General features: G+C 45.2%; 1 protein-coding gene across 1 annotated transcript; it reads left to right on the top strand.

Annotated features, from left to right (window-relative positions):
- Nucleotides 1-115: 115 nt before the first annotated feature.
- On the top strand, nt 116-16,004 carry jade3 (jade family PHD finger 3). The gene is made up of 12 exons (XM_048252989.1): nt 116-328; nt 4,956-5,024; nt 5,201-5,260; nt 5,424-5,503; nt 5,755-5,912; nt 6,836-7,026; nt 8,357-8,568; nt 8,931-9,098; nt 10,142-10,258; nt 10,780-11,262; nt 12,227-12,344; nt 12,660-16,004. Exons 3-12 carry the CDS (start codon nt 5,212-5,214, stop codon nt 13,568-13,570), a joined length of 2,487 nt encoding a protein of 828 aa, XP_048108946.1. The 5' UTR covers nt 116-328; nt 4,956-5,024; nt 5,201-5,211; the 3' UTR covers nt 13,571-16,004.
- The last annotated feature ends 490 nt before the right edge of the window (nt 16,005-16,494 follow it).

Here is a 16,494-nt window from a genome sequence, read left to right as displayed (position 1 = left end):
ATCAGGTGAATGAGATGTAGGGAATGTAGGCCCCGTTTTGATGCCAGCTTAGTGAAATCGTATACAGAACGTAGCGGCTATGCGGATAGCTAGGAAAACGGTTTGCAAGAGGCGGAGTTTAGGACCCGGAGGCCCGGGCGGTACAATAGAGCTGTTGTGCCGTGGTGGAAAAGAGATTGCAGCTCTGGGAAATTGACAGTGTGGAATTGGAAAAGAACAACTAAAAGATATTCCTATTTATCTCATACACAGCGACCCAGCTCGTCCATAACTTTCCGAAAGACAGTGCTGCTCGTAATCAACTCCAACAGCTCATTTTGGATCTACGGTAAGGTCGTGACATGAACAATACTGCTCGTGTTTCAGGGCTCAGTATGCCATGGCTTGCCCTGGATGGTTTATCCATGCAGCTAGGCCTGCTTCCTCTTGCGCATAGAGGGGTATTTCGGGATTTATCATAAAAATAGGACAAAGCGAAACGTTCCTTGAGCGATTTGGATCGTGCCGATTTCATTGCTGTAACATCTGTGTTGTTTGGCCCTGAACGTATCTTTTAGGAAGTGCAATTTTGTCACGAGTAACGTTAGTGGTGGCGCCCTCGTTTGATTTCGGCTAGTCGAAGCCTGTGTCCTCGTCATCTACTGCTCGAGTTTGGCGCCAAGGCCGTCAGAAAATCTTCTAAGGGAACGACATTTCCAGAAAATGGCCTAAGCATCTAGCCAAGTTATTCTTTGTAGAGGTGCCATGATATACCGACACGTTGTATTGACCATGTGCCACTTGCAATTGTGTAGTCAATGGATTGCTTGGTTATGCCACCAGCTATGAGACCGATATAACGTTAACTGTGTCAATGAGAGATTTTTCGTAACCTGCAGTTTATCCTCTAGAGCTATATTTCTGGACAGTTAGCATGCTAACTGTTTAGTTATCTGGGTGGACATGTGGTTTAAAGCTGCCTTGGCTCTGTTCATAAGAATACCACGGTGTGTAGCCAAGCCTACTATTCTGTAGTAGGCTACACATTTTCGACTCCTCAATATCCTAATTCCACTAAGATGCAGGCATCACGCAACAGTAAACGTTAACGGTAGCTGACAAACTCTTCTTTAGTTAACACAACTCACTGACATGCATGTTTTGTCCCTATAAATGACTTTAACTGTACCTAATGTTAATACAAGTCAACAGTGCAACTTTCTATTAAAACCTGTTACAGCACTCACTGTGCTGTGTAACTTGTCCGTTAGTTAAATAGACAAAACTTACAGTATAATAACATTGTGAAGATCTACCGACAGGGACAGTGATTGGTCAGTCGTTTGCGCTTGCTGTAACGTTACAATGAAGTGCTATGGTAATGAAGTTGATGGAACGGAAGTAGTTTAGGAGGAATTTTGGAATGTCTCCCAAAAGCGTCCACTTCTCTCTTTCCCCCATGTGGACCTCTGTGGTGACAGTGCGGGGGCACATTACAGACACTGGCAAATACTAGTCCCACTTACTTTACTCTTTTTTGCTGTAAGCACCTTGAGCAAGCCGTGTTTCCAAACTCAAACAAATAGGACTACTTAGTATGCAGGACTAAATGAGGCAGATTTCAAATAAGTTTTTTTTTTCTCTGACCACCTTGTTTAAAGTCTCATCCATACCAAAGCACATCTTTTTAACTCTTGTGCCAATGGCTTTGATCTGCTCTTTGTAACCTCAGCAGTTCATTCAACACGGTCTAAGGTCCTATGAAACCATGCAGAGCCTACCAGCAGGAATACAGAGCCACAGGCAGTCGGACAGAAGTGGAGAGCTCCTGTCCTGTGCTGGGGAAAGCTACATTCCCTAAGCTGGAGTGGTGGGGGTGATGGTGATGTGGCCAGGGCTGGGTATTGTGTTTATTCGCTGGCAGGGTTGGAGGGGGATGGGGTGGGGTCTAATCAATGGAAACAGACCAGAAGGACACTGAAAGGCTGCCAAGTCTCAGATGTTTCATGCTGACATGAATATTTTTCTTTTTAGAACATGGACCCTCCCTCTCTCTTCAAATTCTAATATTTACTCATGAATGCATTCATGCATGCATCATTTCTAGAAATATTTACACTAATGATCCATCTTTAGTGTTAAACTTTTAAAACAACATAAAACAACTTTCTGCAGGTTGCATTACAAGTCAAATATATACATGCTGGCTTTTTACAACTGAGAAAAACCCCATCCATGTGCACAACTCAGTGATCCTTATGGATAAGGGAAAACAAAACAGTTACACTAAAATCTAAACGGTGATTAATTTGCTGGAAAGATTATATTTGTTTTCTTTATTCTTCTGGACTAGTTGGTGTGAGCTTTTTATTTTCATTTGCACTGCAGAAGGAGTGTGCCTCATGCAAAAACAAGTTCCAGTAATAGCCCACCTAACCTGGGTGGCCCATCTCTGTATAGAGAGGTCTTTGTTTCGCCCCAGCGGAAGCAGGGACAGACAGAAGCAGAAGGATGCCCTCTCTGTATTTTAACCATCCATTGTTGTGTTAGGCTGTGCCTTTTGTTCTTTGGCTGGAGGATGGCCCGTAAAAACTTTGCCATTAGAACCTAGATGGTCGTCATGGTGCACAATCAGGCCTAGTATGTGTCTGGTTGTGTGTGTGTGTGAGTGTTTGGTTGTGTAATATTGGTACTAGTGCATACATGTCTGTCTGTGTGTCGTTGGTTGTGTGTACGTGCGTGTGTCTGTGTGAGTGGCTGAACAGTCAGCTGCAGATGTCGGCTGCAAAGGGCTCGAGTGGAGTCACGAGCAGTCCTGTTTGTGTCACAGACGAGGCCTGGACCCACCGTCTGCCTGCCCGCTACACTGAACGCAGCGCGGGCTCAGCAGTGTACACAGCCAGGCCTGCGGTATGTGTGAGGATTTGAACAAACAAAAGTAAAAGACCATCTCAAGTCACGCTTTTTTCTCCCTCTTAAATGTACCATAATTGTATCTGGGAAAGACTCAATCGAAATGTGCAATGCATTTTAAATGCTTTAAACTTCCAATGGATTTTAAAATCTTTACTTTTAGTCATTATTTAATTTAGATTATCTGCTCTCTATTATATTGATACTCTATTATAGCTCTCTAATCAACTCAGACCGTTTTAAATAGTCGGTAGAAATAAGGACAGAACCAGTCATCTTGATTGCCAGACTACCATCATAGCATAGTTATAAGAATGCATTGGTAAACCTACTGATGCCAGGGAGTGTTCCTGGGCAAGCGCTATGGCTTAATTTTCCTAGCCAAACAAAGCCATAGGGCTCTTCTTTTAGTAGGTCTACCACTTACTCTGAGATAACATACCCAGGTTTGTCACTATATCACCTACTTTGAATACTCCCTTGGTGTGTGTGTGTGTGTTTTGTGTTTTCAGTCTCAACTATGGTGAAAACACGACCCAGCTGCTGATGGTGGTAGATTGATCTTGAGGTCACAGTACCACTACTGAGCAGAAAGCTCTTCTAAACTTGGGGCCACCCTGACATTCTCTCTCTGACCCCAACTGAGCAAGCCCTCTAGCCAAGATTGGAGCCGAGGCCTGCCGCCTCACACAGACACAGCGCGTTTCACATCTGACCACTCAGTTTCCTGTGTGGTTGGCCTGCAGGACGGTTGTCTGATTCGCGCCAATACGCCATAGCACCACCACCAACTCCAGCGTCAACACCAGTCTCTAGTCAAGTATTTCAGGTCACTTGGAGGAAGCAGTAGACGGTTATGTAACAGGCTCAGTGAAGGCTTTGCCAGACCTGTTATGCTTACCTATGCGCTTAAACATACGCTGACTCTCAAAGGTTTCCTTAGGTCTCTCTCCCTGGCGTGACGCAGTCCTGCCGTAGACATGAGTGGCCGACATTCTCTGCATTCCTGTGTGGCTCTTGGTCGTGAGTGGAGTGTTACTAACTAATGGGTCCCTTTTTCTCCCTGAGACTGTTACAGTCTCTCTCGCTCTCACTGCAGTCCGATTCCATTTCCGTCGTCTTATGGCGTTTCCTGTCCCTTAGTATTTTTAGCGAAGAGGTAACAGCAGGGAGTTGACTTCACTAATAGTAGTAGTGACTGTTGGCTCAGTTGTGGTAAACATGGTCCAAAAAAAGGCTTACGGGTGGTTGTAGCTGGTGTTCACACACCTCTTCTACAGAGAAAGGATAGAGACTTCCACTGCTCTGCTGTCGAAATAATTGGTTTCATAAGTTTGCAGCTTAATGCTTATGTCATATTAATAGAGTCTTATTCGTATGTTCAGAAAATGCAGAGGCGAGAGTGCAGTTCTGGTGTATGAGGCAGTGACTGATGCATTAATAGCCTCTCTGCTGCCATACCATGCACCTCTTTTACTGCACCTCTCACCTCACATGGGCTATACGAAGCACTTCCTTCTCATGAAAACAGTTACAGTCCCAGAGGCTGCTGGGAGTTGTAGTTCATTTGAATTATACCCTGTGGAAAAGTCCTCTGGTTTGAGGAAAAGTCTCCAGTGGTATCAGTGGGACAGAACCTCATTCAGAACAGCCCTTTGTGAGCTCTGTTTATTTCCTTCTCAGTGGGTAGCCTCAGTTGAGTATATATTTTGCACTTGACTGAAGCCCAGCAAGGTCCAACTTGGCCGTGAGTCAGATTGACACGGGGTTAGGGTTGATGTAATCCTAGAGCTCTCTCTCTCTCTCTCTCACACACACACACACACACACACACACACACACACACACACACACACACATCGTCAAATCTCTCTCTCTCTCTCTCTCTCTCTCTCTCTCTCTTACACACACACACGTCAAATCTCTCTCACTCACTCACACACACCAGCACTCTCTCTTTTTTTACTCACACACTCACACATGCACACTCACACACACACAGACACACACACTGTATGGTCTTTCCCCTTGTCTGACTGACTGTCTCCCCATGCTGTGTGCAGGGATGAGAGGAGGACAGAGCCAGCCCATCAGAGGAACACACTAGCATGCGCATAGACCACAAATTTATGGTGAGTCAATGTGTAACCGAAGCGCCTACTTCCTCAAACCCTATCTGTTTACTTGTGTGTTTGTTTATGTGTTTTTTAGCCTTTGTTTGCACTGTAACATTATAGCAGCCATTAAAAGGACTGCGCAGTATCCATTCAGTTAATAAACCATCTTGCTTTTTTAATCTGTATTGAAGGATACAAAAGGATGAAACGCCTCAGGTGTTCAAGCAGCAGTGACAGCTCTGACAATGAGAGTGAGTACAGCCTTACATGCTCTGTGTAGCATCTGTCCAAAGTGTCGTTTTTTTGTTGCGTTACTGACAAATGTGTAGTTGACGCCTGGAAAGCCCAACTTGGTCCCTAATGTGTAAAGGTGGAAACAGATACATTGAACTTTTTTTTATTTTGCACATGCAGGTCCTTCAACCTCCTTTTCCTCCAACAAGTATGGAAGCAAACCTGGAACCCCCGCTTCCAACCCTAAGAAACCGGCAGAGGTAAGCCCGTCCTCCATACCAAATGTACCAAAAAAAAGTGCCGCAATTCTAATCCAACACTGGTATTTGGTGAATTTGGCCAGTTAATCCACACAGTTCTGCAGCTATAGGTTAAATGTGTGTGCTCAAAAAAACTCTCTGGGGACCATGGAAGACAGGATTTTAATTTGACTGACTTTAGTGCTGAAACATCAATGAATTCACCAGAAGAGAGGACTCTGTCTTCAATGTATGGCTTGCTGTGCCCTCAGGTGTTCCGAAAAGACCTGATCAGTGCCATGAAGCTGCCGGACTCGCACCATGTCACGCCGGAGGACTACTACCTGCTGGCCGACACATGGAGGCAGGAATGGGAGAAGGGGGTGCAGGTGCCCGCCAGCCCCGACACCATCCCCCAGCCCTCCCTCAGGTGTGTGCACAACACATTACCTCTCTCTCTCTCTCTCTCTCTCTCTCTCTCTCTCTCTCTCTATGTCTCTCTTTCTCTCTGTCCAGACCCAACATCATCCCCCCAACTCTCCCTCATTATACCTCTCCCTCTTTCTCTCTGTCTTTTTCTTGTCTCTCTCTCTCTCTCTCTTTCTTTGCCTGTCTGTCCTTCTCTCTCCCCCTTGCTCTCCATCCATCCCCCCCTCTCTCTGTATCTGTCTCTCTCTCTCTCTCTCTCTCTCTCTCTCTCTCTCTCTCTCTCTCTCTCTATGTCTCTCTTTCTCTCTGTCCAGACCCAACATCATCCCCCCAACTCTCCCTCATTATACCTCTCCCTCTTTCTCTCTGTCTTTTTCTTGTCTCTCTCTCTCTCTCTTTCTTTGCCTGTCTGTCCTTCTCTCTCCCCCTTGCTCTCCATCCATCCCCCCCTCTCTCTGTATCTGTCCTCTCTCTCTCTCTCTCTATCTTGTGTTTCTATCTACAACTCTGTTTTTCTTTTCTCTCTCTCATTGATGACATGACCATAATATAAAACAAATCAATATATTTATTTTAATTTAACCAATGTAAATAATGAGAAAAAAAGTTACAAGATTTATAACTCTCTCTCCTCGTTCCCTAGAAGGCCATTAGTGTTGTAAATTAGCTGCAATTCATTTGCCTGCTCTATGAGGTGTTAAATTGCTTATTAAATGGAAATAATTTTAATGAGCATTGCTATCATTAGAATGTGCCTAACAGATGTCTGACAACATGTTGACTACTAAACGGCTGTTCTGAAAATAAAACACACCAAGCATGTCACAAATTTCAAACACATGCAAATGTTTTAAGTTGTAGTTGTTTTGTTTTTGTTTCTTTCTTATTTGAATCACCTTTGCACGCATTTTTCCCCACCTCCAGGGCTATTGCAGAGAGGTCAAAGGAGCTGCTCTACTCCCGACCCAGGAAGTACATCCAGTGCTGGAGCCAGGACACCGCGGAGACGGGCTACGTGAACATCAAGGAGCTGGCCGAAGCCATGTGCCGCTACGACTTGGACGACATGGACCTGTACTGGCTCAGGGAGCTGAACGCCGAGCTGGCTCTGATGGGTGAGCAACACTGAGGGAGGTCCATCTGGGGATGGGCGAGTTTGTGCTGAGGAGTCAGATTAGAGTTGGTAGGAGTTGGCTCAGCTGAAGGATGCTCATACTTGTTCCCTGGATTCCATTCAAACATTTTTACCAGAATTTGCAAAGAAAGGCCCCGGCCATAGCGCGACTGGCTGGGGCACCTGCACCGTATGCCGGTGACCTGGGTGGTCCTTTCCTGATCCCACCCCCACGCTCTCTCCCACTCACTTCCTGTCATTCTCCACTGTCCTGTCTGATTAAAGGCATAAAAAGCCCAAAAAATATACAAAAAAAATTGCAAAGAAAGACTTAAAAAAAGGCTTGAATGCCTATGACAGAGGTGTGAACTTCGACTTAAAAGTATTAACTTCAAAGAACACAGCCACAGTTGTAGACCAGACCACTAAAACATTGTGAACAGTATGTAGGTTCAATAAAGCGCTTAACACAATTTCAAGCTCTAGTGAGGGCAGGAGCTTGGTCCAAGGTCCAGTTTTACTGGGAGTGGCTCAGCCTCTGATTTTGCTACTAGCTTAATTGACCCATCTCGTCCTCTTTCCGATGGCAGTATCAGGTAAATAAAGAAACAGCCTGAACTAGAGTGCCACTGATTAATGTGTGAGTCAAAACTTCGCTTGAAGTGTCTACTTTTTTTTTTTTGAAGACATTGCAGAACTTTTTTTTTTTTTGAAGACATTGCAGAAGTTTTTCAAATAGACAATTTTAAGTTTTCTGTCACATCTTCAGACCTCAGTCAGTGGAGACATGACAAAATGTGCACAGCAGAACATTTAAAACGTTTGGCACAGCCATCTTAAGCACTAGTCTATATTTGTTTACATTGATGTGTCCTCATACAGGGGGCAATTCTCAGGGGAATTGAGTAGCCCTGTGTATAGCTTTATTTTGTGTGTATGCACGTGTTTGTTTGTCTGTATGTGTGGCTGTGTGTTTGTTAGTGTGTGTGTATATTTTGTGTGTGTGTGTGTGTGTGTGTGTGTGTGTGTGTTTGTCTGTACATGTGGCTGTGTGTTTGTTAGTGTGTGTGTATATTTTGTGTGTGTGTTGACTGTATTTTGTGTGTGTGTGTATATTTTGTGTGTGTGTTGACTGTATTTTGTGTGTGTGTGTGTGTGTGTGTGTGCACGTGTGTTTGTTTGTCTGTATGTGTGCCTGTGTGTTTGTTAGTGTGTGTATATTTTGTATGTGTGTGTGTTTGTCTGTACGTGTGGCTGTGTGTTTGTTAGAGTGTGTTTATATTTTGTGTGTGTGTGTTGACTGTATTGTTGCGTGTAATCTTGTCCTTCAGGGGAGATGCCCGTGGATGAGCTGACAATGGAGCGCACCATGGAGGCCCTTGAGAGGCAATGCCACGAGAACATGAACTACGCCATCGAGACGGAGGAGGGCCTGGGCATCGAGTACGACGAGGACGTGATCTGCGACGTGTGTCGCTCCCCCGACAGCGAGGAGGGGAATGACATGGTGTTCTGTGACAAGTGCAACATCTGCGTACACCAGGTCTGTCACCACTTGTATTGTGGACTGCACTGTGAGGGTGGGAAGCTGGCAAGGGAATTATTAGCTCTTCCCCTGTGCTTTCATTGTTGGGTTCCTCTGTTCGTCTATCCCCATGGGTGTGATTAGTTAATGCTATTACACAGAGTGTACTCTTAGCTGACAAAGCATCGCAGTATAGGACGGAGTGGAATGGATGATACTATTATATCATAATAGTGTTTTTATCATAAAATGGTCATTTCAAGTTTGGGATTGGCGGTAAAAAGGCAGGGTAATACTGATCTTCATGTTTTGTCATAGTTTGGTGAAGGTTGTCATGGAAATATTGTCCAGGTCCCTTACGTCAATTGTCCTCCCCACAGGCCTGCTACGGGATTGTGAAAGTCCCTGATGGGAACTGGCTGTGTAGGACCTGCGTACTCGGCATCAACCCCCAGTGCCTACTGTGCCCCAAGAAGGGCGGTGCCATGAAGGCCACGCGAGCAGGAACCAAGTGGGCACATGTTAGCTGCGCGCTCTGGATCCCAGAGGTATGTTCTTTTGGTTCCGTTAATAAACACATTAACTGCACGTTCTGGACCCCAGAGGTATTTATTTTGGTTCCGTTAATACACACGTTAGCTGCACGGTCTCGATCTCAGAGGTATGATCTTTTGGTTCAGTTAATACGCATTTTAGCTGCACACTCCCTGGATTCCAGATTAGTTATTAAATAGGAGAACATGTTTTAGCTAGGGCTGTCAATCGATTAATTAATCTAAATTAATCTCATATATAATTTTTGCTGTGAAAGTATTTTAATTTCAATTCAAATTAATCATTGAATAATCAGCATTATGAATAAAGTTCAAAAACTCTTATTATTATTTTCAAATTTTCAAATAATCATTAAAATCTAAGTTCAAAACCTTATGCTGAGGAAATAATTCAAAAGTTTCAAGGTTTTTTCACATAATAATCTATTTCCAGGCCACAGATATAATGCTGGGGACACAATGAAAATAAATTAAACATGCTCAATGTCAAGATATTTCTTTTTGTTTACTTATTTCTTAGACCTTGGGGACACAATGAAAATAAATTAACACTTCGGTGATATCCAAATTCCTTGCATTGCAGACATTGCAGAGGACTTTATATTTAATCAACACTTTATTTTAATCAACACCATCAGGCCATTTTTTTTTTTAAAAATTAAATGTTCCAATCAATGATCTAGGCAGCCCATTTTCTTTCTCCTTCATTTTACAGTCTATTGGTTACTGACTAGAACAACTCGGGGTCAAAGGTCATACAGAATCGATTAATCTGCGCAATTTTTTTTAATCAGTTATTTTTTCCTCAAATTAATTAATCAAAATGAATCAGTTATTTTGACAGCCCTAGTTTTAGCATGTTCCTTTTACTATATCGGCTGGCGCGTTCCCACAGCAGCCCACAGCCACATGCAAGTGATTGAACCCAAAGTTAGATGCCAGGCTCAATTTGACAAGCAGTCTCCTTTCAGTCTGTCAGTGTCAATTGTGTAGACTTACTATCGTTGTATAACTAACTGATCATTTTGTCTCCATAGGTGAGCATCGCTTGTCCGGAAAGGATGGAGCCCATCACCAAAGTCTCTCACATTCCTCCCAGTCGCTGGTCCCTTATATGCAGCCTGTGTAAGCTGAAAACCGGAGCCTGCATACAGGTGAGCATGGCTGGGAAGGGGCGCTGTCACAAGGGTTGAGTGCGCTCAGGCTGGCCTTCACGCGGACTTGAGGCCGAGTGTGGTGACGTTTGTCTCGTAAGGGAGATTTTGATTCAGAGCGTAGCTTGGAGTTGTGTGGTGCGGGAGTGGACGCTCGTTCACATGGTACCACCAGCTGACTATAAAATGGTCAGGGAGGATAGCGATGAGGGAAAAAAAAAAAAGCATCTGAAAAAGTGTGTAGTGAAATTTACTACAATACATTTGTGCTTCAGTGCTCAGGGGCATTATTACTCAGTGCTGTCTTGGGAAGTGTGGTGACTGAGTGGACACCCCTTAATGTGGTACTGTACCACCATAGCTGAGCATAAACTGCTGATTCTCTCTCCCTTTCACATTGTTCCATGTAGAATTTTTGATTTGTAGGGATGGGTGAGCGTGCTGCTTTGAGAAATGTGTTGGTAGAGCTACTACTGTAGCTGACTATTTTTTGCTGCTTCTCTCTCTCCCCTTTTCTGCAGTGCTCAGTGAAGAACTGCACCATTCCTTTCCACGTGACCTGTGCCTTCGAGCACAGCCTGGAGATGAAGACCATCCTGGACGAGGGCGACGAGGTCAAGTTCAAGTCCTACTGCCTGAAGCACAGCAAGCCCAAAGACGGCGAGCCGGGCCTGAGCCCCAGTCCGAACCCTAGCCCGTGTCCGGCCCGGCCTAAGCCGCCCACCGAGACGGAGAAGGTGGGTCTGCGAGCCCAGAAGCTCCTGGAGCTGGAGGAGGAGTTCTACTCGATGGTGCAGCCCGTTGAGCTGGCCCAGGAGCTGGGCCTAGCGCCGGCGCTGCTGGACTTCATCTTCCAGTACTGGAAGCTGAAGCGGAAGAGCAGTTTCAACAAGCCGCTACTGCCCCCTAAGGAGGAGGAGGAGAACCAGCTCCTGCAGCCGCAGGAGGACAGCATCCACACGCGCATGCGCATGTTCATGCACCTGAGGCAGGACTTGGAGAGGGTGAGTGATTCTCGCTTTTTCCATCACAGCATAAAGCCCTGGCGTCTGACTGCAGCCTTAGGGTGCGATCAGACAGGACACGCTTTGCCGCTTACAAAACACGAGGTGAACTACAGTATGTTTTCATAAAGACGCAGCCGCTTTTCCACTTGGACTTCGCCTCCACAAAAACGCTAGATGCAGCAGGCGCAAAAACCGTGAGCCGCTCTGTGCGCATAAGTAGTGCGCAAAAAGCGTACTGCCAATACGAAACGGCATAAAAAAGTCACACATCGCTGCAAAAACCGCGGCCTTTCTAATCGTTCCCTTAGTCACCATTAGACAACATAGACATGATTTATTTCACTTCCAGATGCTCAAATTCAGTTGTTTCTCTATGAATCAATGCGACTAGGCAACATCTAGACTGTTGCAATGCACCTCCTATTTATATGAGCAAGGTGTAAGCAGAAAAAGATCACAAGGCTCCTAAAAGCACAAAGTGCTCAACATTTTACAGTACATAGTTAAGCTTAAGATTTTATCATTTACTACTAAATTACTACTGCATTTTACCACTGTTGACTGAGCAGATAATTCTGAGTAATGCCCACAATAAGGTCTACACACGGAATGAAATACATCAGGGCCAAGCTGAAAGGCGAGAGGTGTCACATGTCAAAAACAACCACTAAATTAAAGTCCCCCTTTAGCAAAGCCCTAGACTGCTCCTGCGGTAGTAATAGTAACAAATTCAGAGACTTCAGTTTAAGTTAGAAAAATGAAGTAATTCAAAACGTTTTGAATTAAAAAGAATGTAAATCAATTTAATTCTTTAAATTGATTTAAAAAAAATGAAAAATCAATTTCTTTGAACTGACCCAAAACATTCATTCATTTGTAGTGTCCTAATATGATGCCTGTGTGATTTGCAGAGTCCTAATATGATGCCTGTGTCATTTGCTTGTGTGTGTGCTTTGTCCAGGTGAGGAACCTGTGCTACATGGTGAGTCGGCGGGAGAAGCTAAAGCTGTCCCAGAGCAAGTCCCAGGAGCAGATTTTCAACCTGCACGTCAAGCTCATCAACCAGGAGCTGTCTGCAGGTAACACACTCCTGACACCTGTACACCTGTTAGTCATTGTTGGCAAATGTTTGATGGTGAACTTGTAAGCAAGCCTTATGGGGCAAGTCATATGGGGCACAAAATCCTCCTGTAAAATTGTAAATCATGATAACTTTCATTTTATACCAAGCTCTTGTACTAATAACGCCCACAAATATTAAAGAAACTAGAAATAGATAAAATGGTGGTACATTTTTGAGTTTACACAGGTGGGTGTAACACCATTGGTGTTTTGCATGGATGTTTCTGTTGACATGGTAATTGGACTGAATGGGATTTTTGTGTCGCCCTCAGGCCTTCCAGTATCCATTCCAGTGGAGAGCTTGCTGTTCCGGCCTCCACCCCGAATCACACTGAAGCTCAAGATGCCCAAGCTGTCGCTAGGCAACGGCAAAGGCTGTTCCAAATCAGGGAACGGACCCCTGTGCCCAGACAACAGCGTCAATGTCTACAACCGGGGCAGCGGGATTGGCCAGGGGAAGCCCCAGCTCCACCACAGCCGGGTACGGAAAGAGGACCGCGCCAACGGCCTGATGGCCACCGCGGCACACTCTCATCGGGACGGTGGCTCCAGCAGCAGCCCGACGCTACCCGTCAAGCCTACGGGCAAACCGCTGGCACTGCACGCAGCCCTGCACGGCCACTTGTCCAGCGGAAAGGGGAAGGGTAAGGGGGACCAGGAGAGGAGCCGAGCGTCAGCGGCATCAGCGCCAAAGTCCAACGGCTTCATGGAGAAGCCCAGTACGGTGGCCCAGAGGGACACGTCCTGTCAAACGCCCAGTGAGCAGGACGCTCAGGACGAGGGGGGTGCAGGGAAGGGGGGTAAAGGGGGTGCGCAGGGGGCCTTCCACAAATCCACCATGGAGCACTTCAGCAGGTCCTTCAAGGAGGCCACCGTCAGCCTGGTGCGGACGACCGAGGACCTAAGGGGCTCGGACAAGGCCTCCCGCAAGGGCTCGTCGTCGTCCGCGGGGAAAGAGCGGCTCTGGGCCAAGCCAGCAGGGGAGAGGCGGGCGGAGAGCGACGGCTACTGCCCAGACCTGGAACTGAGCGACTCTGAGTCAGAGGCCAAAGGCAAGCAGCGGCAGCGCTCGGGCAGGCCGCAGGCGGGCAGCAGCCCCGCACGGGGGGACTCGGGTAAGGGCGGCGACGGCCGCCGGGGGAAAGTGTCTCTAGGGTCCAGAACCTCAAAAGTACAAAGGTGACGACTCGATCTCATCGCGCTACGCCTCACGAGCACTACTCAACTTGAGCTTCTCCCCGACTTTCACTGCCCCTTTCAAAAAAAAAAAAACATTCTGGGATTTCCATGCCAATGCAGGTGTCCACAAGTGCCAGGTTTGTTCCCTCTGATTGTGAGTTCCTGGATAGAGCCAAGCCCTTTTGCCATGAAGGATCAGTGTTTGCTCTGGAAAGCTAACCTGCTTCAGTTAGCAATGCTAGCCGTGAAGTGTAAACATGGGCACCGGTGAACAGTTAGTTCTAAGTGGCATTCTGACACATGGTCCTTGGCTGGGACTGACAACAACCAATTTTGTCTGGCTGTGCATTGCCTTTGTGTTTTGCAAACAGGGTTTTTATTTTCTTGTCATGAATAGTTCCACCAGTATCAACCAAGTACGTAACATTAGATGGGCCTCAAGTTTCTGTTGTATATGTTGATGAAAAAAACTTTGTTTTTTTATGAAAAAAACTTTGTTTTTTTATGCTGTAAATAGTCACTTATGTCAGACGAAGCATGTTTTACCATGTTTCATGAATAAACAGTGACATGGTCTCTCTGACATTATGCAAAAAAAAAATAAAGCCAGTTTTGTGTTTGTTTGGAAGAGGGAACAAGGTGACACAACTTCTGGGTCACTAAATATTGTCAAAAGTTGGCAATCGCATCCCTTCCGTCTTTCTCTCTCAACTGTCTACTGAAACTGCATTAGCATGCTTGCTGTCCTGTTGCTTCCTTTTTCTCAAAAAGGAAACCTTAATCTTTGGAAAGTCTGAAACATTTAAATAGTGGTTCTTCCATGTGTGTGTTAACGGAATTGGAAGAGATCCTATGTATGCCGTATCTCGTTGAGATGATTAGCTTCACATTCGTCTGAGCTGTTTTTTTTAAATGTGTTTGGATGATTATGGAATCCACAGTTAGTGCTGTTGGTATCAGTTGCAATGCAATTGTGTAAGCAATAGAGACAGTATCAGGTTAAAATGGTTTAAGATAAGTTTTTTTTACAATGGAGGTCAGTTGTTGAAGTTCTATTTAGGCTACAGTGGCACTGCATGTTGTAGCCATTCTGTATTGAATTCAACTGTGATTCTGACTTGAGTTTCAGGGTGCTCATTTTTTTTACCTCTGTGAAGTACATTGGAGTATATATGAGCCACAAGGGGGCGGTGTGGAGTTGACTGACTTTGACTATCACAGACCACAGGTCAGTGAGCCGCCAGGTGGGGGCGCCAGATATCGACTAAAAGCCTTAGAAACAGTATATTTTTTCTTCTCAAGATCATGCCAAAAACACCTGTATTGAGTGTATTTGTCATAATGCCAGCAATTGAGATTTTTGGAGATGCCCCTTTTAGAGGCTATATTGCCTAAAATGCTGCTGTTTAACACCATTGTTTACATCAGATGTGACCCATCTTCACTCCTTACTCATACTGTACTGTAACACTTCCTCCACATTTCTCCTCACTGCTCATAGTACTTAAGGTTCATCATGATTTAAGGGCTGTTGAGGGCCTGAAGTGGGATCTAGTGAAACTGGGCCTGTCAGCCGGGGCATCGCTCTTTTTAAAAGATGGTCCTGCCCCAGGCTACGCTGTCTCTTGCTGTGAATTTAACCCCAGTGGTTCCCTAATGGCCTGTCACGGCACTTGCAGAGTTGCAGTATCTGTCTGCCAGCTTGGCTGGTCGACCAGTGAGAGAGATCCACCCCCACGCCCACCCATTTTAGTGGAAGAGACTCGGCACAATATAGTTCTCCTTTTGACCATGTACTGTAGTTTCTCGTGACCCCCTCACAACATATAAAGCTAGCATCCTCCTTTTCACACCTTTAAGTTTCAGTTCAAGGTCATTGGTTAAACCCAGGGACTGAAAAAGCAAATGCGTTTGTGGTGAGACATCCACTCAAAGAAAACAAATAAAAATGTAGTTTCAGAATCAGCTCCCTGTTCTGGTAGCTCAGAGAAATGACCGCATGGAGGACCAAGGCTGGTTTTATTGCACCTGTTTGTGCAGCACATTCCTCTATGTTGAGTGAAGGAGACATGGCCAAGTATGTGTATGTGTGACTGTTTGCATCCCATTTGCTTTTTTAATGTGTGTGCGCTATGTGAACTTCCAGAGTGAGCTTCCGTGTCGCTGGGATCAGGCAGTGTAGTGCTGTCTGGCAGCAGATTAAAAAAAAAACACTGTATGGATGTGTGCATGGATGTAAGCTTGAAAAAATACAAAACAAAAACAAAAATGCAAAACAAAAATAAAACAGTGCTTTCCTGTAGAGCTGAGAACTTCATAGGACTTGATATTTTACACTAAAATGATGAAATGCAAAAGGTGGATATCCACACTTTTTTTTTTCATTTTCTTTTCTTCTCAAAGAACCATTTTTTCAATAAACTTGAAAATAAATTCTCTGACTTTAGTGGTGTTTTTTTTTTTCAGCTATTTTCTTTTGTTATGGTTGCACTAGTTATTTGGTTTGTTTAGTAGTCTTCGTAGAATGACTAGAAGGTTCTCTATCACCATTGGTGAGTATCTGCGGTCAGCATCCATGCACATTGAGGTGAAGCAGAAGTCACTAGATGCTCATTCTTCAGCACTTACTGAGTCCTCTCTGCCTGGACAGCCCTTGTGTCTCTGAAGCGGTCACTGCCATTGAAACATTGCATAACCGCTGTGTTAACGTACAAGTCTCTATCATTTAAGGATGGTAGCTGTTCATCAACGCTCCCTGGCTCTCCACCCAAACTCCGCTGTAGGACCTCCCCTGTGTCAATTCAATCCCCCACTAAACAACCGCAGCCGTCCACCATGGGGAAGATAAAGGACCTTGTATCCCTGACGCACCAAAACAGCTTTTCCACGTTAGCACTGGGTCAGCAAGCTCCCCACAAACACAATTGT

This window comes from Alosa alosa, chromosome 9 (assembly GCF_017589495.1).
Source record: "Alosa alosa isolate M-15738 ecotype Scorff River chromosome 9, AALO_Geno_1.1, whole genome shotgun sequence".
Classification (NCBI taxonomy): domain Eukaryota; kingdom Metazoa; phylum Chordata; class Actinopteri; order Clupeiformes; family Clupeidae; genus Alosa; species Alosa alosa.
Note: the sequence above shows the minus strand (reverse complement) of the source record. Positions and strands in the feature narration are given on the sequence as shown.

Coding starts and splice junctions, on each gene's coding strand:
- jade3 (XM_048252989.1), top strand. CDS start 5,212: ATGAAACGCCTCAGGTGTTCAAGCAGCAGTGACAGCTCTGACAATGAG. Junction 5,913..6,835: donor ATCCCCCAGCCCTCCCTCAG/GTGTGTGCACAA, acceptor CCCCACCTCCAG/GGCTATTGCAGAGAGGTCAA. Junction 11,263..12,226: donor TGAGGCAGGACTTGGAGAGG/GTGAGTGATTCT, acceptor TGCTTTGTCCAG/GTGAGGAACCTGTGCTACAT.